At 52.4% G+C, this 26904-nt stretch overlaps 1 protein-coding gene across 2 annotated transcripts in view; it reads right to left on the bottom strand.

Moving 5' to 3' along the window:
• The window catches only part of TTC12 (tetratricopeptide repeat domain 12), a 49694-nt gene extending 43615 nt beyond the window's left edge, over positions 1-6079 (bottom strand). The window contains exons 1-2 of one of the 2 annotated variants that reach the window (XM_062197028.1): positions 6008-6079; positions 4230-4302 (exon numbers count right to left, since the gene is read on the bottom strand). In XM_062197028.1, the coding sequence (XP_062053012.1) occupies positions 4230-4287 (58 nt within the window). In that variant the 5' untranslated portion in view covers positions 4288-4302; positions 6008-6079. Of the gene's footprint in view, positions 1-4229; positions 4303-5750; positions 5793-6007 lie in introns of those variants that run through there. The other variant, XM_062197029.1, reaches the window with a different exon arrangement.
• Between the last annotated feature and the right edge of the window lie 20825 nt (positions 6080-26904).

The raw sequence follows: 26904 nt of genomic DNA, 5'->3' as shown, positions 1-26904 counted from the left end.
GTTTTATCCAGCCTTTCTCCATGTTTTATAGTGGGGAGGGTTTTGGATTATCTCATCAGCCAGACTGCTGGAAATGGAAGCCCCCACTTCCTCTTCAAAATTTAGTTTCTCTTCTCACTACTGCTCCAAAGTTGTTCCCATCAATTACAAAGACCCCCATGTTGCTAAATTTAGTGGTCACTTTTTAGCCCTTGTTTTGATCGAGCTCTCTGAAACAGATGACGCTAACCACGCTGTTTTCTATGAATCCTTTTCATTTGGCTCCCATAACTGAATGCTTCCAATTTTCCTCCTACCTCTCAGTCATCATTTTTAGGCTTCCTTTGCTTGCTTCTCCTCTCCCTCTCCTGTCTACATTTTGTTTGTTTGTTTGTTTTTTAGGATTTATGTATTTATTGGAAAGGCAGGGACACACAGAGAGAGATCTCTTCTTTCATCTGCTAGCTCACCCCCAAAATGGGCACAAAAACTAGGTCTGGGTCAGGCCAAAGCCAGGATCCCCATCCTGCTGTCCCCCGTGGGTGGCAGGGGCCCGGGTACCAGGGCCATCCTCTGCTGCCTTTCTGGGTGCACCAGCTGCAGCTGCCATCTCGCCCACTGCACCACAACGCCATCCCGTCTCCTGTGCCTCTTTAAGCTGACACTCACGTCTCTGCCTGAGGCCCTCTTTTCTGATATCTCTTTCCAGGTATTCCCATTCTCTCTGATGGCTCCAAACACTCATCAAAAGCCAACGCCTCCTAACTGACATCTTCGCTCCATTCTCCCTCCTGGAATCCGGCCTTCTGAACGTCTGCACCAGCATGTCTTACTCATCAAACTCAACGTGTTCGTCTTCCTTCCAAGTCTGTTCCTGCTTCAAATGCCTGTCTCAGTAAATGGCCTAACCATCCACCTGTCATTTCACCAAAAACTCTCAAAACTCACCCTGGTCTTTATTCTCTCTCAGACCTCAAAGCCATCAAACACCAAAGCTTGTCAAGGAAGACTCTGAAACACACCTCACATCGACCTACTACGTCCATTCCCACCACCAAACTCTAAACCAAGCTACCAGTCTCTTTTCCTTGGAATATTCTAACAGGGCCTAATGATAACCTACATTCTACACCATAGCTGGAGTGACTTTATAAGCCACAAATCTGGTCATGTTTCTGCCCTAAGCAAACCCTTCCAAGGATTCTCACTGCTCTCAGGAGAATCAAATTCCTACTGCAGCTTCCAAAGGCTTAGCTCCCTACACCCCGGCGAGAGCTTTCGCTGATTGAGCTCTTCTTCTCTCGGGCCAGACAGGCTTTCCACTCCTTCATTTTCCCCCATCTTAACTGCCAGTTTCCTCCTGTCCCACCTAGAAAACTCTCTGGGCTTCTCATCCATGGCCAAGTCCTAATCACTGCAGAGTCTGCCTTAAATTTTCCTTCTTCAGGGAAACTGTATCCAGCCTCTGTTATAAACTGATTGTATCTCCCCAAAATTCCTATGTTGAAACCCTAGCCCCAGTGGGACTGGATTCAAAATAGGACCTTTGAAGAGTGGAGCCCTAAGGAAGAATACACACACAGAGATGGCCATGTATGGAGAGATGGCCATCTGCAGGCCGAGGAGAGGCCTCAGGAAAACCCAAGCCTGGCAACACTTAGATCTTGGACTTCTAGACTACAGAAAGTCAATTTCTGTTGTTCAAGCCACCCAGTCAGTGGTATTTTGGTGTAACAGCCATAATAGACTAATACAACGCCTAGGTTGGGTTAGATTCTCCTGTACATATTTTGAGGCTCTCCTTATATCACTAATCACACTCCAAGTTACTTGCTTAGTATCTGTTTGCCCCACTGGCCCGCAGATCTCATGAAAGAAGGTGATTTCTTTTACTGTATCTTAAAATGCCTAGAAACACTCAACACACGGCAAGTGCCCAAGAAATGCAAGCACGGAATCTCTACACACACGGCTATGTACACTTCAACTAAGTAAGCATAAAATAAAATACGAAACTCCGTTCCTCACACCAGCCACACTGTAAATGTTCAACAGTCACATGTGGCCACTGATCATCGTAATGGGTGGTACAGACTACAGAACATCTCCATCATCACAGAACATTCTCTTGGATAGCAGTGGCACTTAAGACATCTGCAAGAACTTCAAGTACGAAAACCTCAGGTAAAGAAAGCCAGGGAGGCAGAGGGAATGACAAGGACCATGTGAATCAGAATATGAGTGGGAAACTAGAAGTGGCCTGTTGCTGCTCGAGTGCGAGGTAGGGAGAGGTGAGCGCTAAGGACAAGGTCATGTGAGGACTTCAGTCCTGATGAGAGCTTGGAATTGACTGATTGGGAAGAATCCAAGCAGAGAAGTGTCTGGGCCAGATCTGCATTTTAGATACATTACTCTGTGGGGAGTAAAAGCCTGGAGGCAGGAAAACAATTAGGGGGTTGTTGAAGTAGTCTAAGGTAAGAGGGACTGGAACAAGGGGAGGGTGGGTGAGGATGGCGTGGCAGACACAAGTGAAAACTAGATATCTGATTGGATGTAGGGCGGGACTTGTACATTCTGGGTGGTGGTGCCACCAACCAAGATCAGGTTGTAGGTTTTGTTTGGGATGGGGAAGGCTGGGGGAAGAAAGCCAGGATGACTCCATTTGGACACACCGTTTGAGGTTATTTACAGTGGACATGACAGTTAGCCACAGAGGCCGAGGCCTGGACAAGAAAGCCGGGTGGCACTTTAGGTGTGAGGGTCACCAGCAAACAGGTGGTGAAGCCACGTGCTTAGCCTGGACCCCTTGGGGAGAAAGGTGAGCCGTAAGCCAGGACCAGAATGCTCAAGAAAAGTGTCCAGGGAGGAGCAGAAGGGAGGCCAATGAGGAACAGAAGGAACACACTAGGATGGATCGTTTGGAAAAGTATCCCAACCCTTAAAACCACTTTATCCTTTGGGTTCCTACAGTCATGGCCAGGAAGAGCAATTTAAACTATCTATATCAGTGCACATCAAAAGTCTGAGGAAAAATGTAATTAATGGGTAAGTTTATTTTGGCACAAATTTTTTTTTGGAATCCATATTTTTTCATACAACGCATTTCCCATGAAGACCTTTCATATTTGCTATGTGATGCCTGCCGGTTGGTTGGTTTCTGTCCTCAAACCAGCTCCCTGTAGCCCAAACAGAGACGGGGTTTGGAATCTCCTGCACAGGATCATCTGGGGGTGCAGAGTACTTTCTCTGGGCCCCCACTCCTCTTGCTGAGAAGGGCAGGGAAGGGGATGACTACCATAAGCCATCCATCTAACATGCTGCATGTGGAGGGAAGCCACTCGATTTGTGTCTCCAGTTCAAAACCAGAAATGGCTCTGCCTGAAGACGAGAGTGACCTGGAACTGATCGAGGAGGCTCGGGCGTGGTCCTGAAGGCTAGTCGGCAATGAGAAAACGACATGGAGAACCAGGCAGGAAGCTTAGGTAGGAGAAGCTGAGCTGGAAGTTTTTCCCTAATTTCTCTGTGGCATTGCACTGGCACTCCACCCTCTTTCTTACCTGTCAATCTGACAGGAGGACTTTCCCATGAGGCCCCTGTGTCTCATCTGGGACCAGGAAGGAGGAACGCCAGGAAACTTCCAGAAAGCTGCACACAAAGGGCACCACCCCCTGGCTTATAAGAGACACCAATACACAGGGGACACCCTCTTCTGCTCTTAGCTTCCAGCCCTGGCTTTTGGGGTCTTCTCTGGCCTCCCCCAATACTCTCTCCTCCACTGAGCAACAACACTCTTGCCCAATGACGGCTATCTCCCCATGGGGGGCGGCTACACTCACACGTGGATGTATATTCATATTCATTCTCTCTAAATACGTCCTGCTCTCCCCGGGCGGGCGTACTGCATTTCCACCTCTGCTTTGAATTCTCTCTGTGGGGGCAGGAACTTGGAATAAAGATGAAGCCTCTTATACCCACAATGGAAACGGCCGCTCCTTTTGACCCGAAAGAGCTGTCCACTTGAATTCCAATCAGAAGGTTTAACAGTTTTTGTGCTACCAATTAGCCAGAACATTCTGCTGCAAGGCTATAATATAATTTGCTCCTCAATGCTCTGTTTAATTTTAATTTCAGTTTTTTCCTTCAGAGTCATAATGTTGTCATGCAACCTCAGAACCAACTTGGGCGATCATTTGTTTACCCACTCCAACTCTCCAAAGTATTTCATTTGTTTACGATTGATCAGTACTTACCAACTTCATCCACGTTTTTAAGAAATCTCTGCAAATCTTTATCTTGATTGTCAGCCATTGTGGACCAGAATCCCTGAGGGGTGCAGGATAAATGATGAAATTAATAACAATAAAACACTAAACAGAACTGTCAGGCTTATTAGTCTTCTAAAGCTAAGCCAAGTGATTATTTCTGAGACAGATTTGTGTGTATTAATGTCATGAGCAAGAGCAGGGCGATTCGTTTTCACTCTGCCTGCTGTCTGAGGCCAAGGGACACTCATTATTTGTGGCAATGCCTCCAGAAAGCTGCCAGCCCTCCCTCCGCTGGGGAAATCGCTCGGCAAAACATTCCTCCAAAGCCAATGTTATCGGCTGTGATTCAGGGACCTGCAGGAAGGCCAGACAGCTGACAGGCAGCCAGGAACAGAGGAGGAGGCTAATGCCTGGCGGGACCGCGACAGCTCGACCTAGTCTGCAGCTTGCACCTGCAGGTGTCACAGGTACCCAGGGATGGGAACATCGGCATCTGAATGTCCATATCGCTTAAAATAGCAGCCTCCGGCTTGTGTTGAAGGAGTGAAGCTACAAATTGGCTGACGGGATTAGAACCTGATGCCACAGTGCTCTGCTCCTCTCCAGCTACTCTGGATTTATCACGTCACAGTTGTTTCCCAGTGAAGGGGATACGCGGTATCCTCAATAGTACCCACAAGTTCATCCACACACCATAGAAATAGCATGCAGAGGCTTGTGAAATGTGCAGAATCCGTAGGCTCAGCCCCAGAGACTCTCAGTACACCTGGGATGGTGCTCAGGAATGCATATTTTAAATTTTTTATTTATCTACTTGAAAGGCAGACACATACACACACACACACACAGAGAGAGAGAGAGAGAGTGATCTTCTATCTGCTGGTTCACTCCCCAGATGCCTGCAACAGCAGCTGGGGCTGGGTTAGGAGCCAGGAACTCCATCCGGGTATCCCACATGGGGTGGCAGGGGCCTAAGTATCTGAGCCATCATCTACCACCTCCTGGGATGGGCATTAGCAAGCAGCTGGAATTGGGGGCCACGCAGGGAATGGGACCCAGGGACTCGGCTATGGGATCGCGGGCATTTTAACCACTGCACCAGACACCCACCTCCATTCATGTGTCATGTAGACACTGCCCAGGTGCTTCCAATTTACAAGGAGTGGGAGTAGAACCCACCTATGAGCAGCAACTAGAAATCGCGCTTACAAGCTGTGAGTGTCCTTAATCTCCACCCATCACCGGCCCTCTGGGCTGAGGCCTCCTCGGTGCTATGGAAACGGTAACACAAATGGGGCGCGCCCCAGGGGTTAACAGAAGCACCAGGCCCGAGGACGTGGCCTCCCTGAGGGGCCGCGCGGCCTTTGAAACTCCCGCGGAACGCGCGCCCGAACCGAGGAAGGCTCCACACCCGCACCGACCCGGACCAACGCCCCGCACCTGGGCACGGGTCTCCGGGCGCCCACAGCCCGGCCGGCGTCCCCAGGGCAAGAAGCGGGCACGCACCGACGGCAAAGGCCAGCTTGCAGCAGCAGTGGGCCCGGCCCGCGTCCAGCGCCGCGCACGCGCCACTCGTGCCCGGGCCGCGCCGTTGCTCAGCAACTGCTCACCGCGTCCTCCCGCCGCGGCGCCCCACGGAGGTCCCAGCCCGCAGCGCCACCATCCCGTCCGCGGGACCCAGCCCAGCGCCCTCTGCCCGGCTCTGAGGGCCAGTCGAGGGCCAGGTCCTGGGGCAGACCTCAGCGTTACCCCGCGGCACTGACCTGACGCGTCCGGAGTAGGACAGGAAATGGCAGTTGGGGCGGAGGGGGACAGGGCCTAGGCTGGAGCCGAGGGAGGCGGGGCTAGAGGCCAGGGGCGTGGCTAGAGGGCGGGGCCAAGCGACGGGACAGGGCGTGGAGTGCGCTCCAGTTGCCAAGTTCAAGGCCAAATTGGGGGGCCAAGATGTCCAGTGAGGGCACATGGAAGTTGGAGGAAGCAAAGCGCTGGCCTCTAAGGCAAGAGTCAGGGCTCTTGTTTTTGTTTTAAATCTGAAGAGAGGGAGCCTCTTTCCCGTTAATTTAACATCCTTGACCCAAAAGGTCAGCCGGCAGCATACTTGGGAGAGACAGGTTTGGGCTTGAATCTGGTTTTATTGATACATGTGTGACCTTCAGAGAATTGAATAATTTCTTTGACGCTCAGATTTCTCATCTGTCAGAGAGATGGCACTTTCTCATAAGGTTCATGGTTAAATGGCCTGGAGCCTAGTGGGCAGGAATAAGTGGTAATGCATATCTTGGAAATCATAGGATTTGGAGCAAAAAGAGCTAGTGGACACATCCATTCCAGTATATTTTTATTTATTTACTTTTGTGTACTTGAAATGTAGAGAGATGTAGAGATCTTCCATCCTCTAATTCACTCCCCAAATGCCCGCAACAGCCAGGCCTAGGCCAGGCTGAAGCCAGGAGCCCCATCCAGGTCTCCCATGTGGGTAGTCGGGACTCAAGTGCTTGAGCCATCACTGATGCTTTGCAGGTGGTACAGGAGCAGGAAGCTGGATCAGAACCCAGGCACTCTGATGGGGCATGCAGGCATCCAAAGTGGTGTCTTAACCTCTGCCCCAAATGCACCCCCTCCATCTATTTTTTGAACAAAAGCTCGGTATATGTTGTGCTGGATTGCCAAGGGGGAAACTCAGGTGTAGGGACAATGTAAGCTGAAGCTCAGAAGCCTCTGGGAATTCTTGTCCAATCTGCGGGTACTTGATGGAAACCTGATGGGGACTGAGTAGTACCTGGGGCTAGAACTTACCAGAAGCGGAGAGAGGTCCCGGATGGCCAGCCAGATCCAATGCTGACTCTAGGACTGCCTTGTGGGCTGGTCCCAGAGACGCATACCTGAGCCCTGTGGAGAACAGGAGGGCTGCTTGGCCGAAGGCTCCAGCAGGCACTGATACACACGCCACGTGGGTACCCCCAGTGGAGTTACAGCACCAAGGGGCTCGGGGCAGTGGAGTGTGTGCAGCTTCAGCAGTGTGAGCTTTCAGCACATCAGCTGTAGCAGGTGGTGGTGGCCGACAGCGGCTGTTCTGAGGGGCGGGGGCAGAGCATGGACGTGCCAGGTTGTTGGTGAGCACAAGTCAGCACACCCTGGGGGTTCCCACCTGGGCTGCCCACAGCGACTTGTAGGAATTGATGGTGATGAGAATCAGTGACATCCGGGCCATTACTGTTAGTGTCGTTCCATTTTCCTCTCAGCTGTGTTAGGCCTTGAGCACATCACAGCAGGGTCCTTGACCTGGGGGTGTTCCTTGTCACTTTGGGGCTGATCGGTCCAAACCACCTGCTTCTTATTTCATAACTCTTTCACCAAACTCTTTCCGCAGGGACCTACCCCTAAGCGACCACATCACACATTCATTCGTTCACACTCTCCATTTATCGAATGTGAGTGGGCCACAGGGTTCCAGGTTCTGGGTGCACCTGACAAGTGTTTTCCAGGTGCTGAGTAGGTAAGAGCCACAGGCTCTGAGGCCAGTCTGATTTGAATCTCAGCTCTCTTCTTAGTAACATTTACTAAAATGGCCTTAAGCACTACCTCACACCCTCACACCCTGCTGCACACTGGAGATCATGTCTCCCCCCTTTTATTACTAACTAGTACTAACTAGTACTCCTCTGTGACCAGGTATGTGACCCTCAGCAAGTTACTTAGTCTCTCTGTACTTTCGTTTTTTTATCTGTAAAATGGGATAACAAATGATTGCTATCCAATAGGTTTGCTGTGAAAGGTCCGAGAGTTAATATGATAGGAATAAGGCCTGGAGCATTATCAATGCCTGGTAAATGGAACCTTTTTTTTTTTTTTTTTTTTTTTTTTTTTTTTTTTTTTTTTTTTTTTTTGACAGGCAGAGTGGACAGTGAGAGAGAGACACAGAGAGAAAGGTCTTCCTTTGCCTTTGGTTCACCCTCCAGTGGCCGCCGTGGTAGGCGCGCTGCGGCCGGCGCACCGTGCTGATCCGATGGCAGGAGCCAGGTGCTTCTCCTGGTCTCCCATGGGGTGCAGGGCCCAAGCACTTGGGCCATCCTCCACTGCACTCCCGGGCCACAGCAGAGAGCTGGCCTGGAAGAGGGGCAACCGGGACAGAATCCGGTGCCCCGACCGGGACTAGAACCCGGTGTGCCGGTGCCGCAAGGCGGAGGATTAGCCTAGTGAGCCACGGCGCCGGCCAATGGAACCATTTTTGCTATTAGTATGATAGGCGAGCCTGAGGCCAGGGCCTCTGAACCCTGACTGTGCGTGGGAATTGCCCAGGGATTTGTTAAAGGCAGATTCTTAGTCGGCAGGCATTGGAGCTGTGCTTCTGCAGGGACACTGGTCCGCTGGATGTGGTCAGAGCAGCAAGGTACAGAGACTTTGTCACAGGCTCCAGGCATTGGCAACCAAGCTGGGGTAAAGGTCACCCAGCAAGTACTCATCTCCTGCTCAGGGTTGGAAGTCAAGGGTGAAAAGCCAAAGGGTGCTGAGAAAGTCTGGCCTCAAACCTTGGAAGTCTCCCCGACGCCGTGACCCGTCACGGAGTGGGCACCGGCCAGTTGCAGGAGGAGGCAGAAGCAGAGGGAGCGGTCTGGGCAGTGAGGAAGGGGCCAGCAGAGGCCAGGCTGGCCTGCTGCCTGACAGCGAGAGGGGAGCAGTGCGAGACGGAGCAGGGGCCAGATCACAGTAGGGCTTTGAAAGCCTGGTGGAAGTTTGGGTCCTTGTCCTACGTCCCTCAGGCAGCCTTTGTGGGGTTTTAGCAGGGCAGCAGCATGCTGAGATCTTTTTGCTTTCTTGGGTGAGCATTCTGGCTGCAGTGTGGAGAATAATCTGGGAGAAGGTAAGAGGGACATGGGAGACAAGGTAGGAAGTTGTGGACAGTGGGTATTGGCAAGAGAACGGAGATGAACTTGAGATGCATGTTAGAGAATTGGCAGAGAGAAGCATCCACAATAGCATCAAGTTTCTAGCTTGTGCCACACTGGAGCCCTCCATTGGTGGAGAGATCGGAGGAGAACTAGGTTTGGAGAAAAGATGAGCTCAGGCGTGTCTGTCAAAATGCCTGTGTATTGGCCGGCGCCGTGGCTTAACAGGCTAATCTTCCGCCTTGTGGCACCGGCACACCGGGTTCTAGTCCCGGTAGGGGCACCGATCCTGTCCCAGTTGCCCCTCTTCCAGGCCAGCTCTCTGCTGTGGCCAAGGAGTGCAGTGGAGGATGGCCCAAGTTCTTGGGCCCTGCACGCCATGGGAGACCAGGATAAGCACCTGGCTCCTGCCATCGGAACAGCGCGGTGTGCCGGCCGCAGCGCGCCTACCGCGGTGGCCATTGGAGGGTGAACCAACGGCAAAAAGGAAGACCTTTCTCTCTGTCTCCCTCTACTGTCCACTCTGCCTGTCCAAAAAAAAAAAAAAAAAAAAAAGCCTGTGTATTATCTGTGTCTAGATGGCGAGTACATTGATGCTTGTCCCTTAATAGTTACTGTCCTTGGGGCCAGCGTTGTGTTATAACAGGTTAAACCTCTGCCCGTGATGCCAGCATCCCATCCAGCTCCCTGCTAATGTGCCTGGGAGAGCAGCAGAAGATGGTCCAAGTACACTGGCCCCTTCATCCACATGGGAGACCTGGATGAAGCTCCAGGCTCTTGGCTCCAGCCCAGCGCAGCCCAACCCTGGCTGTTGTAGTCATTTGGGGAATACACCAGCAGATGGAAGATCTCTCTGTTTTTCTCTATCTCTGTCTTTTTTTTTTTTTTGACAGGCAGAGTGGACAGTGAGAGAGAGACACAGAGAGAAAGGTCTTCCTTTTGCCGTTGGTTCACCCTCCAATGGCCGCCGCGGTAGCGCGCTGCGGCCAGCGCACCGCGCTGTTCCGATGGCAGGAGCCAGCTTCTCCTGGTCTCCCATGGGGTGCAGGACCCAAGGACTTGGGCCATCCTCCACTGCACTCCCTAGCCATAGCAGAGAGCTGGCCTGGAAGAGGGGCAACTGGGACAGGATCGGTGCCCCGACCGGGACTAGAACCCGATGTGCCGGCGCCGCAAGGCGGAGGATTAGCCTAATGAGCCGCGGCGCCGGCTCTATCTCTGTCTTTGTTTCTGTCTCTCTCTCTCTGTATAACTCTGCAAATAAGTGAAAAATAAATATTTAAAAAATTAGCTATTGGCCTCTTCTTCAGATCCTCTGATCTTTAGTAATGCACACAGCACCTAGAACGGGAGTTTCCCAGCTGTCATCATACATGACTAGGTTCTGGGCAATCAGATAGAGGCAGAAATGGTAGTGCCACTTCTGAAAAGTGTCCCAAGAAAGGAGATCCCTCTCCTGGCCTTTCCTTCAATGTGGTCACCATGGCTAGAGCTGGATTGGTCATTTTTGACCTTGAGCTAGAAGCAGTGTGTTGAGGATGGAAGGCTACAGGCTAGAAGGAGCCTGGACTTGGCTGATCGTGGGGTTGCCTAACACAGTTTCTGTGTGAGAGACATTTAGCTCCAACAATACTTCAAGCTGCTGGGAGTACAAAGACTTTTCTCTTGCTTAAGTCACTGCTATGCTGGGTTTCCCGTCATTCCCAGCCAAGCATAAGTTAACTAAATACAGAAGGTATTACTCATTCATTCGGCTAACATTCTCTTAATGTTTATATCTAAATTTTTTTCATCATAAGCTCAAAGAATATAACTGTTATTCTACTAGCATAATAAAAATGTTAATTTTTTTTTTTGACAGGCAGAGTGGATGGTGAGAGAGAGACAGAGAGAAAGGTCTTCCTTTTTGCTGTTGGTTCACCCTCCAATGGCCGCCGCGGCTGGCGCACTGAGCTGATCCGAAGCCAGGAGCCAGGTGCTTCTCCTGGTCTCCCATGGGGTGCAGGGCCCAAGGACTTGGGCCATCCTCCACTGCCTTCCCGGGCCATAGCAGAGAGCTGGCCTGGAAGAGAGGCAACCAGGATAGAATCTGGTGCCCCAACTGGGACTAGAACCCGGAGTGCCGGCGCCACAAGGCGGAGGATTAGCCTGTTAAGCCATGGCGCCGGCCAAAATGTTAATGTTTTAAAAATAACACACATGTTACATTTAAAATGCATCTCGGCCAGTGGATCTTCAACACCAGAGTAATTTGATACTGAGGTCATACAATTAAGAAGTCAATGAATTGTGTTTTCTTTATAATTAGAAGTTATGTTATCACCGTTTACCCTTAAGTCATGTTTCCACCTTCCATCTCCCTATACACACCCAGAATGCTCACCAAATGTAGGACACTTTGATGATCTTTTTTTTTTTTAAGATTTTTTATTTATTTATTTGACAGGCAGAGTTACACACAATGAGAGAGAGAGAGAGAGAGACAGAAAGGTCTTCCTTCTGTTGGTTCACTCCCCAAATGGCTGCCAACAGCCAGAGCTATGCCAATCTGAAGCCAGGAGCCAGGTGCTTCTTCCCAGTTTCCTATGCAGGTGCAGGGGCCCAACCACCTGGGCCATCCTCCACTGCCTTCCCGGGCCACAACAGAGAGCTGGACTGGAAGAGGAGCAACCGGGACTAGAACCTGGCGCCCATGTAGGATGCCGGCGCCGCAGGCAGAGGATTAACCTAGTGCGCCATGGCGCTGGCCCCAATTTTGTTTTTTAAGATTTATTATTTATTTGAAAGAGTTAAAGAGAGAGGTAGAGACAGAGAGAGAGGTCTTCCATCCACTGGTTCACTCCCCAGATGGCCACAATGCCTGGAGCTATGCCAATCTGAAGCCAGGAGCCAGGAGCTTCTTCCTGGTCTCCCACACGGGTGATCATTTCGTCACCCTCCTCTCACAGAAATACTAGGGAACACGGCTGGCATGATTGCTGTGACCTAGGACACAGTCTGGGTCCCAGGCGAGCTCCTAGTCTAATGAGGAAGACAGAGGCATGATGAAATCACTACAGAACAGTGTGATAAGGGCAGCGATGGTCTCGTGCCTAAAGAAAGGGGAGGGGAGGAGGACACAGCGTTGGCCCAGGCCCCATAGGAGGAGGAATTTCTGTAGTTAACATGGAGGCTGGGGGGTGTGGAGGGTGCCAGGCAGAGGGGATGGCAGGAGCAAACGTGTGATGGAGAAAGCAGGAAAGTGTAGAGCAAGATTGGTGACAGGTGAGCCCAGAGACGTGGGTGCAGGGGAGAAGTGTCAGGAGGAGGCTGTAGGGAGAGTGAGAGGCAGGCACGCATCGAGGCAGGAGCACAGCAGGCAAGGATGAGAGGCTACAGAGGAGAGAGGAGCCTGCCTGCTCCCGGAGCACTGACCCCCCAACAGCCCAGGACAGCTCTGCGGACGTCACTTCCTGTGCATCCCACGCACCTCTCTGGTGCACCCAGACCCTGCTGCAAACGGCAGCCGTGTAACTCCAGCAGGATAATTAGGATAATTAGAGTCTCTCAGCAGCGAGGGTTTTGCCAGATTTTATCTTTGTCTTCCCAGCACCTGGTGCTTAGTTGGCGTTAAATAAAGACCTGTTGAACACGAGTTAATCTCTTGCTCTGCGTTGAGGAAAGCCCCATGTAAGTTATTCTAGGTGGAAAAGGAATAACAAGGAGGTTTCCAATCTCTCCACCTCGGGACCCCGGGTGGGCCACTGTGGAGGGGAAACACAGACACGTAACACCTTTCAGAATGAATCTTAGCTTTGACAGGTGGATCCCTTTAACATGTCGAAGTTCTAGTAAACCCTGCATAGTAACGGGCAGGCTGTCCACAAACCTTCCACTTGTACTCCTTCCAGGCTCATGGTAGGGTCCCATGTCTCTGTCCTGGTGACTCGCTTTTGCCAACACAGTGTGGGAAGAAGGGAAGTGGACAGAAGATGTGCAGAGCTGGTGTGTGAGTCACCGTGTGCCCCTTCCCCTGGACCTGGAGCAGATGGCAGGGGCTGTGTCTGCTGGGGGGCCTGAGAGTCGACATGGAGCAGGCACCTGTCTCCCGTCGCTGTGGGATGAGTGAGCAACGGACCTTTCCTGTTACAGTCCTTAACAACTTGGGCCTGATTGTTAGCATAACATTGCCCTCCTGTGTCATACGGCCAAGCAAACCAATTTTCTTCACTTGCTACAAAGACAAAATCCATGTGCCTAAGCATATGTAGACTGTGATCATTGTGGTTTACACTATCCTGTATTGAGAGAGAGAAGAAAGAGAGAGAGAGAGAGCACTCCCATCTGCTGATTCACTCCCCAAATGTCTGCAATGGCTGGGGCTGAACCAGGAGCTAGGAACCCAACCCAGGTCTCCCACATGGGTGGCAGGGACCTGACCACTTGCGCCACCACTGCTGCCTCCCAGGGTCTGCATCAGTAGGAAGCTGGAGTCAGGAGCTGGAGCTGGCGCTCCCTGATGTGGAATGTGGGCGTCGCAACCAGTAGGCTGAGTGCCTGCTCCTGTGATTTGCAGGTCAGCGTTGATGCCTGTGTATTTTCACGTCCATTCAGACACACAGGGGAAGACAGCATTTTGAAGCATTGGTTACCTGCATTTCAAATACACTTCTCCTAGAGAATCTTTATGAGCCATCGTTTCACAGCCGCCGCTTCCTCTGGACTTAAATCCCTTATGTGGTGCTTAAGTTTTACTTTTTCTTTATGCTGTCCATAAAAACTGGAGAACATTTGGTGCCCTTCCACTGGAGAGTAAATGTGAGACTTGGAGGCTGGCTGCTCGCTTTTGTGTAAGCAACCCTAGCTCTTTAAATTCTCTCATCAATCAGACTTTATAAGCTTAGAGGAGGTTAAAGAACACGTCTTCTCCCCACCAAGACAATGCATGAGGAATAAAATGAGCCAGCCTCTGCCTGCTGCTACAAAATGGTGCACACAAGGTTAGCCTGAATCCAGGAACTGAGCGGCAATGGCTTCTCTTAGACAAAATGCTTCCCCCTGGGTGCTGGGGCTGCAAGTCCTTTGGTAATTTTGGTGGAAAGATCTAAACAGGGAGGACTTGGAAGGAGATCAGTATTGTCTTTTCTCTCCCTAGAGAGAATTTAAAAATCACTTTTGAGGCCCTCCCCCCCCTTATGTCCTTCTACTAAAAATTGTAAAAAAGGTAGCAGCAATTCTAGCTTTTTGGACCTTGGTTCCCTTCTTATCATAGATCAAAGAATCAATGAAGGCTCTAGTTGCATGCTTACTCTGTGGCCATGGGGGTGAGAATCTTCCTTGGGATTTCTGTGTTTCATTAACGACATTGCAGTTATTAACAATGACGGTAACGGTTTTATTCCCGTTTCACAGAGAGGAAAATGAAGCCAGGGAGGCTAAGTGATTTTCAGAGGCCAAGCTGTGATGGGAGCTCTGGCCTGTGTCCCATTGCATCACCACTATCCACCTTGGGGCACTGCCTCCCGTGTACCCCCTTCCCTGGGGAGCCCTGTTTGCAAACCCCTGTGGTCGGTGACCATTTCTGGGGCCTCTCATCCTGGCGTGAGCCTTGTGGGTGTATAAACCTCACCTAGGCTGCTCCATCAGCTTCAGAGGTTTCCTATAACCAAGAGGGTGTGTTCTTGCTCCATTGAGAAAGACGGTGGCTTCTCTATGGAGCGCCGCCCAATCCTGCCTAGAGTGGAGCAGCACTGCCACCGTGTGGGCAGCCTGGCTATGCGCGGGCAACTGGGGTGGCAGAAAAAGGCTGGGGCCAGGCAAGTCAGGGGCCAGCTGTTTGTGCATTTATTTGATATGAGTTGTGCACCTACTGTGTGTCCTGTGCTTGACTGTGCTCCCTCCACTGCTGCTGCAACTACTGAGATGCCTTCTCTGGTTAGGGAATTAAATGCTGTCCACAATTCAGGCTCTCTAGAAAATTTTAAAAATTAATTCATTTGAAAGGCAGAGTTATAGGGACAGAGAAAGCTTTCATCTTCTTGTCCACTTCTCAAATGGCGGCAACAACTTGGGCTGGTCCAGGAGCCTAGAACTCCCTCAGGGTCTCCCACATGGGTGGCAGGGACCCAAGCGCTTGAGCCACAACCTGCTGCCTCCCAGGGTGCACATTAGCAGGAAGTCAGAATCGGGAGTGGAGCTGGGACTTGAACCCAGGCTCTCCAGTATGGGATGTGGGTGTCCCAACTGGTGGGGTTAACCACAAGGCCAAATGCCTACTTTTGCATGCGTTTTACATTTAAAAATCTTACTCTGAGAAGAGGTCTAGAGGCTTGGCTTTACCACCCGTCGGTCGTGGGTTGTAGCAAAACAAAACCTAGAGCTCCTGCCCTGCAAGTCTTATAGGGGAATCCCAAATGCTCAGGGAAGGCAGCACCCCCTCTATGGGGTGGAGCTCAGTCCTTCACCCTTGAGTGTCCACTGGGCTGAGTGGTGCACTTCTTAAAAGGAGTGTGATGAGTCTACAGGAACAAGATGTGGCTGACACTGCTTTAACCAAGTGACCAGAGCTAACCCCAGCAGTGATGTATGTGCCGCTAAGAGGAGGGTATTCCTCCCCCAGAATCGATAACCATAGTCAGATCATGAGGAAGCGTCATTATTTATTTATTTGAGAGGCAGAGTTACAGACAGAGAGAGGGAGAGACAGAGAGAAAGGTTTTTCCATCCACTGGTTCACTCCCCAAATGGCTGCAATGGCTGGGACTGAGCCAGGCCAAAGCCAGGAGCCAGGAGCTTCCTCTAGGTCTGAGTGCAGGGGCCCAAGGACTTGGGCCATCTTCTGCTGCTTTTCCAGGCCAACAGCAGGGAGATGGATTGGAAGTGCTGAGGCCAGAACCGAGGGTATCCATCAAAAGCTCTACCTAGACCTGCCAAACGCTACTACTTCTATTGTATCTCACTGGCTGTCGCAAGTTGCACACCGTGCCCACCTGCATGTGAGCAGAGAACTGTGATGCTGTCACATTCCTGGAAGGAGGAAAGGAGGCCTGGACTCTTTGCACACAGCCCCGACAAACACCAGGCCAACAGCAGGGAGATGGATTGGAAGTGGAGCAGCTAGAACTAGAACCAGCACCCATATGGGATGCCGGCGCCACAGGTGGAGGATTAACCTACTGCGCCATGGCGCCGGCCCCAGAGAGACATTCTATAAAACACTTGACAAATTTCTTCAAGGGGGCCAAGGTCATGAAACACAAGGGAAGACTGAGAAACTGCCACAGATAGGAGGAGACTAAGGAGGCAGATTACTCAATGGAGCATGGTACCCATGAGTAGGTGAGAAGACACTGGTCGCAAACGTGAAATCTAAATAGATTGTGTAGTTTAGTTTGTAGGAGGAGGGTATTTCTTTTTTTTTTTTTAAGTTTTTATTTAATGAATGCATTTTTCATAGCTACAACTTTAGGAATATAGTGGTTCTTTCCCCCATACCCACCCTCCCACCCCTCCCCCCATCCCTCCTCCCTCTCCCTATCCCCCCCTCCCCTCCCCTTCTTTGTTTTAGTTTGATTTTATAGACCGACTCCATGTTAAGCACAGATTTCAACACTGTGCACACACACTTAACATATAGAGTATTGTTTGAGAACAAGATTTGCAGTTTATTACAACTCATTAAGGACAGAGGTCCTACATGGGGAGTAAGTGCACAATGACTTCTGTTGTAAGAGGAGGGTATTTCAAAATGTTTGTGGAAGAATGAGTTAAAAGATGTTTATTTTGGTGCAAAAATATTTGCATGTGTTTTTCATAATATGCATCTTCTGTGAAATTTTTTTCTAAGATTTTATTTACTTATTTGAGAGGTAGAGTTACAGAGAGGGAGAGGCAGAGAGAGAAAGAGTGGTCTTTCATCTGCTGGCTCACTCCCTAAATGGCTGCAACAGCCAGAGCTGGGCTGATCCGAAGTCAAGAGCCAGGAGCCTCTTCCGGGTCTCCCACGCGGGTGCAGGGGCCCAAGGACTTGGACCATCTTCTACTGCTTTCCCAGGCCATAGCAGAGAGCTGGATGGGAAGTGGAGCAGCTGGGACTTGAACCGGCGCCCATATGGGATGCTGGCACCGCAGGTGGTGACTTTACCTGTTACACCACAATGCCAGGCCCATCTTCTATGAGCTTTTAAAAAATCCTTTGTATTGTGCCAATGACACTTCTTGAGTTTTAGGAAACCATCACTGGTCAAATAAGATACTAACATTAACGGGACCTGGGTGAAGGGTATATAAGAACTATCTGTACTGTCACTGAAATTCTGTCAATCTAATAATATTCCAAAATAAAATATTTTGAAAAATATGAAAAAAATATGCCCTGAACCATTCTCTTCTTCAATTTCTAGTTCATCCAGTGACCAAACATCTTGAGCAGCTACCTGTAACCAGAGAATTAGACCGGGGTGTGAAGATGAGGAGGAGAGAACGGAAAGACAGTGGCTTCAGGGAGCATATGGTCTTCCAGGCAAACCTGCCAGGGCCACAGACAGGTTCGATGCAATGCCCTGGAAGCTTCTGGGGAGCCGTGCACTGTGCACAACAAGAGCATGGGAGAGGGCAGAGAGGTAGGTGTTTGCCAGGTGAGCAAGGCACCGTGGTCAGAGTGTGTGAAGGCCCACAGGTGTGACAGCATGGTGTCACAGGGGTCCTGAGGTAGTTCCCTTTCGGAGGAGAGAAGAGTGCGAGGGGAGGGTGCACTGAGGGAGGCCAGAGGGGCAGGCAGGTGGAGCCTTCTTTGGTTTTACCATGTGGGTGAAGGTGAAGGTGAAGGTGAAGGACTGAGGTGCTCTGAGCCAGTCAGTCCCAGATCTGCACTCCAGGAAGATAGGAAAGGACGGAGAGAGGCAGGAGGCTCTCTGGCTATAGGCAGAAGAAGTACCCCAGGCCCTGTCTCTTGCCATCTGTTTTGAGTTCTTTCTCTTGCTTTGCCCTCCATGGTCTGGGCTTCTCTGTCCACACACCATGAGCCACCTTCCCTGCCTGTTTTCTTGGAGACGTGCAGCCCAGGGTTGAGAATCCTGGAGTTGAACATGCTAACTGCTGTGGAGACGGCTCCACAGACCACACACTCGTGTCCTTTACCAGCTCCCCCTCCCTGACTCCTTGCTCCCTGGCAGGTGCTCAACCTGGGTGGGAGCCTGTGGGGGAGGATCTGTGTGCTTACAAAGGCACAGAAAGGTGATGGGAGCCTAACCAGGTCAATGGTCATGTGGGTGACAAGGAGGAAGTGGATACAAGAGACGTTAATAGTAGAGAAAATCAATAGAAACATTGATTAATTGGAAGTGGAGAGGAAGAGAAGGGAAGATTTCTGGGCTGATGAGCTAATCTGGCTTTGGGAAGTGAGTGGGGACCTGTGCCCCTCTCTGGGACTGGGAATGGAGGAAGAGGAGGAGGAGGGGGAGGGACGAGGAAAGTGATAATGAGCAGGATTGAAGGATGGAGTCCATGGTGCTAGGGAAATGTTGGTCCAGATACTCATTCAGGAGGAGCAGTTTGGGCCTGGAATAAAGATGTGGGGTTATCAGCATATTTCTAGTGTTCTGTGTCTTAGTCCCTTTCCTGCGGCTATAATGGAATACCCCAATCTGGGTCAGTCATCAAGCAAAGAAGCTCAGGGAGCTTGCGCATCTCTGCAGGCGACTGTGTCACTTCCGCCTTCCCAGCTCACTGCAGTCCTTTCTGCCAACTCTAACTGGAACGGAGCAAGGAGGGGGCTGTGGAACACGCATGCAGCTCCTACATCAGCAGGGGACATTTGGGGCCGACATTGTGGCACAGTGGGTTAAGTCACGGCCTGTGATGCTGGCGTCCCACATGGTCCCTGGTTCAAGGCCCGGCTGCTCTGCTTCCGATCCAGCTCTCTGCTAATGCACCTGGGAAAACAGTGGAAGATGGTCCAAGTGCTTGGGGCCCCGATACCTATGTGGGAGACCCAGATGGAGTTCTAGATTCCTGGTCTGGCCCAGCCCTGTCTGTTGCAGCCATTTGAGGAGTAAGCCAGAGGTAGAAGATTTTCTCTCTCTCCTCTCTCTTTCTGACTCTGCCTCTTAAGTAAATAAATAAATCTTTTGACACACACACACACACACACACAGAGGACATTTTCAGCGCCCCATCCACAGTCTGAACAAGCCACACGGTTGCTGGATTCTCTGCGGAGCTGCTATTTGCTACACTGCTGACCGTGGCCTGCCCGGGTCTCAGCCAGCCTTTCCCTGTGGGGTGGCACCAGGAAGCTCAAGACCTGTCTTCCGGGCAGGCATTTGGAGCAGAGGTTGAGACGCTGCTTAGGATGCCCACACCCCTGTCAGAGTCCCCGGATGGAGCCCTGGCTCCGCTCCCGACTTCAGCTTCCTGCTGATGCACACCCTGGGAGGTGCAGTGAGGGCTGAAGTGGTTGGGGTCCTGCCACCCACATGGGAGACCTGGGCTGAGTTCCCAGCTCCTGGCTCTGGCCCGGGTCCTGGCCATTGCAGGCATTTGTGGAGTGGCTAAGCAGATGGGAATTCTGTTTGTCTGCCTTGCTGATAAAATTTAAAAAATAAAAAACTGAAGAGAAAAAAACCTTCAGTGGCTTAAAATGGGAATGGCTGGGCGAACACATTTGTTCAGCACAGACGCGTGGCGAGGGCCGAGGCGACATCAAGTTTCTGGGACACAGTAAGGCCTCAGTTAAGGAGTTCCCCCAGTAATCCGATCACGTCCTCACTGCCTGAAAGCGGTTGTACACAGCAGGGCGCCAAACCCAGCTGTCTTATCTCCTTCCAAGGTCAGCAGACAGCTCAATCCCGGAGCAGGGCGGAGGGGGGCGGGGCTTTCTGTCTGGGCGGGGCGGGTTGGCCGCCAGGCCCCGCGCGCCTGTGCGTCTCAGGACGGCCACTTGGTGGCAGCCTTCGCCCACTCTGTGCCCTTCCCAGCCGGGGCCCGCCCAGCGGGTCTGCTCCTCCGAGCCTTCTGGGGGAGTCTCAGGGACCCCGCTCTCCTCACCCCTCCTGCCCCGAGACTCGCTCTAGCTGGGGATGGAGGCGCCCACGTATTGGTAGATGCGTGCGTCGGGGTCGCAGGGAGGTGTTGTCAAGCCCGGAGCGTCCTCACCGGCTGGACAGGAGGTGGGGTGTGGCTTTGGTGAATGTCTGGGCAGGGACCTGGGGCGGCGACCCTGGTCATGTTCTCGGTGCCCAGAGCTTGGAGCATCCTTGCTCTACTGTGCCATTGGCTGCCAACGAAGGAGCAAATTCTAAACCCAGCGGGGACAGTGGGCAGTGACAGCGAGGCCCAACGTGTGTCTGGGAGCCTGACCTCAGCTGTGTTCTCCAGGCCTCCTGCAGGTGTGGGACACACTTGACAGCCTTCAGCAAACTTCCGGTTTGGTACAATCGGCCAGCATCTATCTGCTTCAACTGCCAGTTTGAAATGATTCTCCAAGGTAGAAACCTTCATCTTACAGGTGAGGCAGACATATTCAGAGAGGTTAGGTACCTTGCCCACGGTCACACAGCTTGGAAACGCCACAACATAGATTCCAGAGCTCTGTGGGGCCCACGGCCCTGGCAATGTGCCCAACTCTGGGTTCCACACTGTCCTGTCCATCAGCCAGCATGGTGCAGGTGTACAGCAGGTGCTTAGAAAGTGTTTGACCTGAATAGGCACTGAATTCATGAGTAGACAAAAATTCCACATCCTTCCCTTTTGGACTTGGGGCTTCTTTGAGGAAGGGTTTGTCCTGGGTTTGTCTTTGCATCGTCTCTCCTCTGCCCTTCGGACCCCTCTTCCTCCTGCTTGCTCAGACCCTGTGTGCATCCTGACCTTTGCCAATTACCACCTGTCCTTGAAGGTGACTTGAACAACGGCTGTGGTCGTGTTGGCCCTCTGCTTCCCCTGGGCTTTGAGCTTCCTCTGGACACTGCTCCTCCTGGGGTGTGGCATGGGATGGGAAAGCCACCCCACAGACGTGGCCTGACCAGCACGGGACAGACCGATGGCTCCTATATTCCTCCCTGTGGATCCCTTATGTCTGGGTTCAAATCTGGGCTCAGCTTCTTCTATTACTTTGGGCAAGTTACCCAGCCCATCCAAGCTGCATTTGCAGTGAAATGGGGTTAATAACGGCACCCATCTCACAGGGTTATCCTAAGGACTCAATGACTAAATATTTATAAGGCACTTAGAACTGTGATAGTTACAGTGTTACAGAAGTGTTTAAAAAAATCAAGCTGTCAATGTCAACATCCCAAGTAGTTTTATCTATCTGCTTATTTTGTTTATTTGGAAGGCAGAGAGACAGAGACAGACAGACAGAGATCTTCAATCTGCTTCCCAAATGCCCACAACAGCTGGGGCTGCACCAGGTGGAAGCCAGGAGCCAGGAGCTCCATCTGGGGCTCCCACGTGGGTGTCGGGATCCCAGCTACTAGAGCCATCACCTGCTGCCTCCCAGGGTGCTCTTGAGCAGGAAGCTGGGATTGGGAGGAGAGACAGGACTCGAATCCAGGACATTGCATACGAGCAGTCCCAAACAGCATCTTAAGCTCTGTGCCAAACGCCCACCCCACAGGTGTTTGAGCGTCCGTGCTGCGTTGCCCGTCGGACTGAATTCACAGCCGATTTAAAGGCCGTGGTCTGCTTGATTCTATTTAAAGCACAGTCTGCCGCTGAGCCCATCCCTGTCTGCTGTGCTGGGGCTGGGTTTTCAGAGCCCTGCAGGAGTTTGCACCTGGCCCTCTGACATGACGTCATCTCTGCTGCCGGCTGCCTGGGGCGATGGAGGCTGGCTCCTCTTGCCTGTGAGATCCCAGACACACACTGTGTCTACCGCGCTTCCTGTCTGCGGGGGGCCCTGTCCGCAGCCCTTAGCCTGCAGGGGTGGGCCTCACCCCACAGCTGCCACATTCCCCAGGCACCTGCCTGCAGGTGTGTCTCCACCCTCTGCCCAAGGACCACCGGAGGTGGAGTCCCACGGGCCCAGATCCTCAGCCGCGGGGTCCCTAGGGGTAGCTTCTGGAAATGCTTAGTTCAAACAAATGCGCAGGAGCCCAGATGCTGGTGTGGGATGAGGGGGACCTGGGCCAGGGCGGGGCCCCACTGCTGCCTCCCAGCCTGGGCCATGGGGGGCACAGTGGCTGCGCATGGGAGACCCTCTCCTCATTCAGGGAACCTGCTTCCCTTTGCCAGCATCAGGACACAGATGTGGCAGGACTTCCTTGGTGCGCCACACTGTCCCCCGTCAGCCTGAGAGAGCTTCTGGCTTTGTCCCTCAGACTCGCAGCCCCCCCCCCCCCCACACACACACACACACAGGAGGCTCCTGGCGACCAGACACGGTCCTGGGCCTCCCTGATTAGAAACAGCACAGGGCTGTCCCCTGGTCACTGGCGCCTCAACCTGGGGACAGGTACACCCTTGGCTGGTTCACACCCCGACCCCTGTTTGCTGGTTCCTGGCCTCCCAACCTAGAGAGCCATCTGCTTAGCAGGAAGACCCCAAGGAAGGAGGCTCCCAGGCTTTGCCGGGCCAGCCTTGTCCATTGAATAACTGTGACTTTGAGACAGACACAGCAGACTGGGGAGCATTGATCCTGACCATCAGGATCAATCAGAGAGGCACTCTCATCAGCTGGACATTGCCACCAGCCGGGGAGAAGGGGAGGGTGGTGACCCACGAGCAGAAGCTGGGGCAGGCAGAGTCCCTCCGCAGCAGCATGGGAGCCCTGTGCCCTGACGCCTCCCCTGCCCCATACAGACTTCTCCAGGGTGCGGGGTGCAGGGTCTCTGGTGAGGCCGTGGCTCAAAGGCGCCCTCCCTGGCCAGATGTAGACCCTGTATGCACACACAGATGAATGTGGTTCTTCAAGAAGTTCATGAAAATGGAATTAAAAAATCTATTCTGGCGCAAAAATTTTAGGGGTCTTCAAATAATTAATGAATATGCATATTATTAAAAAGTACGCAGGAATTTCAATATTTTACACGAAAATAAACTTATGTTTTAATTCCGTTTTCTACAAACTTTTCAAAGCTCCCTTGTATTTTCAATTTCGAAGCTCCCTTGTATCACTGCTTCACTCACGTGATCAGTCATTCCCGATGATGCGTGCAAGGTGCTGCAAGGTGCAGGAAAAAAATGAATACAACAGGCAGACTCTGCCCTGGGGGAGTTGAGAATTCAGTGGGAAAGAAAAACATGGAATTAGCGATTAAATAAGGCGTGGAGCCTTAGCATATGGCCAAAGGGTATGTAAGGAACATTCTATAAACTGCATTTCACAGGGCCAGGGGTGCGCCAGTGGTGGAATCCCAGGGCCACCTGCAGATTCCTGTGTGATAGGCGATGGCGCGAGCAGCAGCACAGAAGCACCTTGAGATTTTCAAAAGCGAGTCCACGGAAGCAGCGAGGCCAGCCCTGTCCTGACCTTGGACGGAACCTAGGACAGCAGGCTGCAGGCTGGACCCAGAGACAGAAGATCCTGAGACGGAGGCTGGAGTGAGAGTGAAGCCGGGCCAGGGGTACAGCAGGGAGCTGGAACGCGGTGCAGGGAAAGCCGGAGTCCCCTGGGCACGTGGGCGCTGGAAGTTGGAAAGAGCGTGGCGTCGGGCAGGGATACCACCCTCTCTGTGTGCGATGGGAGAATCGTGTAGAGAGACAGAGAGTGAGATCTTCCACCTGTTGGTTCACTCCTCAAATACACACCACAGCCAGGTCTGGGCCTGGTAATTAAGGGGCTCACGAGCAACAGTGAGAGAGTTGAGGGGGGACCCCAAGTTGATGGAGATAAAACTTCTACCGCTCCAATGCAGTGGTGGAGTAAAAGAGAAATTGAGTTGAATGTTAGAAAATATTCATTGCATTTTCTCCAGGGAGTCTTATCCTTACTTGGAGGGAAGGCACCAGCAGAGGGCTCTATGCTTAGAACACAGGCTCCCTCACAGTTTTAGGTCTCTACTTAAAGGCCACCTCCTCGAGGAGGTCCCTTGTAAACTGGCAGCTCCTTGCTCATGAGTTTCTCACCCCCTAAACTCACACGTGCACTTAGACCCATGAACACAAGCCCCAGAAGTCAGGTCTTAGCGTCTCAGCACCTAGACTAGGCCTTGGCCCTCCTCAGTGGGAAGGAGCTCTTTGAGCGAGCCAGGAGTGATGACTGGGGGCAGGCGTGCGGCACGATAGGTAAGTCATCACTTGGGATGCCTGTGTCCCACTGTGAAGGGCCTAGGTTCGAGTCCCTACTCCACCGTCATCCAGTTTCCTGCTGGTGTGCACCCTGGGAGGTAACAGGTCCACATAAGAGTCCTGGATTGACTTCCAGGTTCCTGGCGTTGGCCTGGCCCAGACCTAGCTGTTGTGGGCATTTGAGGAGTGAACCAAAGATGGAAGATCTTGCTCTCTGTCCCTCTGCCTTTCAAATAAAATGAAAAAGAAAAAACAATTGGTTGAAGGGACATTGAGTAGATGAAGAAAGGCCCTTGCAAGGAGAAGCCAAAGGCCAGGGCCCCGGGGGAGGGGTCAGTTCAGACAGGGGAGGTGCTGCGTGGCTGCGTGGGTGGAGGCAGAAGGGAGCAGGCGGGCGGGCGTGCGCCGCCATGGGGAGCTGAGCGTGTCCCCTCTGACGGCTTCTATTTTCCCTCGCAGGAAGTGGAAGGCGCTTGGCTGAGGCTGGTGGAGGGGCTGTTTTGGGGGAAAGGAAGTGCTTTCGTGGTGGGGTGCAGCCAGGAGTTGTTGAGAAGTGTCAGCAGGATTGTGGGGTGGTGCTGGTGGCCAGCCTTAGCAGGACCCCGGTGACCTCTGGGTGCCACTGCGCCTGCTTACCTGGCTTTTCTCGGGCAGCACCCTGCTGACCAGGTGTGGGGGCAGATGGCAGCCAGGTGACTGCGAGGCGGGAGTCTTTGAGCAGGGCTGCATCGTGAAGACACGGCGGTGGCAGGAGCGTCGCAGTGGGCGTGTCGGGACAGGGGGCCAAAGCAGGTGACATCGGCAGGTGGCAAGCGGCGAAGTCTGGGAGTCGATCAGCAGGGGACTTTGCTAGGCTCGAGAGCCAGGGATGGGAGCCTCTGAGTGCGGGAGCTGGCGGGGTCCAGGAGATATCAGGGGAACTGAGGCTGTGACATGGGTGGGTGGTGGAAAGGAGGTGGGGGTCCAGCTGGGGGACTGGTGTGTTGGAGGAGGTGTCCATCCAAAGCACTGACATCACCCGGAGTGTGGTAGAACCATACCGTCATCCACAGGGCTGTGGGCTAAAAAGCTAAAGACCCCCCGAGGGTGTGCCCATGGTTAGCATGGCCCCAGGGGGACGGCCAGCCTTCTGGGGGGCAGGGACACTGGCAGCCTGGAGGTGACCATCAGGAGCCACCGAGACTCGGCCCCTAGCCCCGAGCGCTAGGGCACCTTGAGTGCAAAGTGAGTCGCAGTGCTGGGAGGGGAGAACCCGGTAAGGAGGGCGGCAGAGGCGGTGGCTGATGGAGGAGGTGGAAGCCTGGGAGTCCCAGAGCCCAGCAGAGTTTAGGAGGGAGAAACGGGGTGGGGGTGGGATGGATGTTTGCCTGCCTTGGGCGCCTCTCCCGGGCTTCTGTCCTGTTGAATTAGTCCTCGCTGTTGCACAGCCATGTCTGTCAGGGAAGGCAGCGTGCCCTCACCTTCTCTTTCTTCCTTGTGTTGTTGGAGAACAGGTCGCACTCACACAGGGAGACAACAGAGAGACAAGCTCCATGACTTAGCTCTGCACCTGCCACAGCACCGAGAAAATTCTACCAACCAGCTTTCTGGGACAGTTGCTGGCTCAAGAGCTTAGGACAACGTACTGGACCACGTGCTGCCTGCCTGGAGCAGCAGTCTGGTTTGGAACAGCGTTCTAGTCCAGCTTCCCAAGGGACCTCTCTTGCCATCCCTGTAAGTCCCACCGACCACTTGCCCCATTGAACAGCATGTGACCTCTTGCCCCAGACCCTGAGTGTTTGTCCCCTGCCACTTGCCGTCTGAGCCAAGAGCAGACCGGGCCTCCATGAGCTCCATAGCCTGTGCTCAGACGGAATCCCAGTGTTCCCTTTCCCCCAGCCTGGCCGTATTCACCTATTCACACTAGAGTCAGGCAGTTGAACAACCCAGGCATGGAAGAGACGTGGGACGTAGCTGTGTAAAGTTCTTGGGGGCAGAGACGGGCAGGAGCGTGGAGCACTTTAGGGCTCACAGGGAGCTGGGCAGAGCTGGGGGGGTCATATAGGTGGGAGGGGCGCCTCTTCACTCTCTACCCCGCCTCATCTCTTGCTCTCTGTCCAGCTCCGTGGGCTTTTTGTTCTTCCAAGACACCAGTGGAGTCCTCACCTCAGGACCTTTGCACCTGCTGCTCCCTCTTTCTGAACAGTGACTCAGTTCTTTCAGGCTTTTGCTCAGATGTCACCGTTTTAGACACATCTGCTGTGGCTGCTCTGTACCTGGACTCATTGTTATCCATGGCATTTGCTGTTCTCTGACTTAGCCGAGATAAATTAGATAATGCTATGGTAAAAAAAAAAAAAAAATCCCAAATGAAGGGACTAGTGACAACTCTGAAGGAAGGGTTATTCAGTGATGTGCTGAGAACAGCTTGTACTGACTCCAGAGCTCGTTCGCTCTCTCTCAAATAAAAGAAATCAGAACAGTGTTTTGAAAGTTACATTATATTAGCTTACAATTAACTGAATCATAGGAAAAACAGACAGGGCCAGCATGGCAGTACAGCTGGTTAAGTCGCCACCTGTGAAGCCAGC

The sequence above is a fragment of the Lepus europaeus genome, chromosome 7 (assembly GCF_033115175.1).
Source record: "Lepus europaeus isolate LE1 chromosome 7, mLepTim1.pri, whole genome shotgun sequence".
NCBI classification, from domain to species: domain Eukaryota; kingdom Metazoa; phylum Chordata; class Mammalia; order Lagomorpha; family Leporidae; genus Lepus; species Lepus europaeus.
This window is presented reverse-complemented; position numbering and strand designations above follow the sequence as displayed.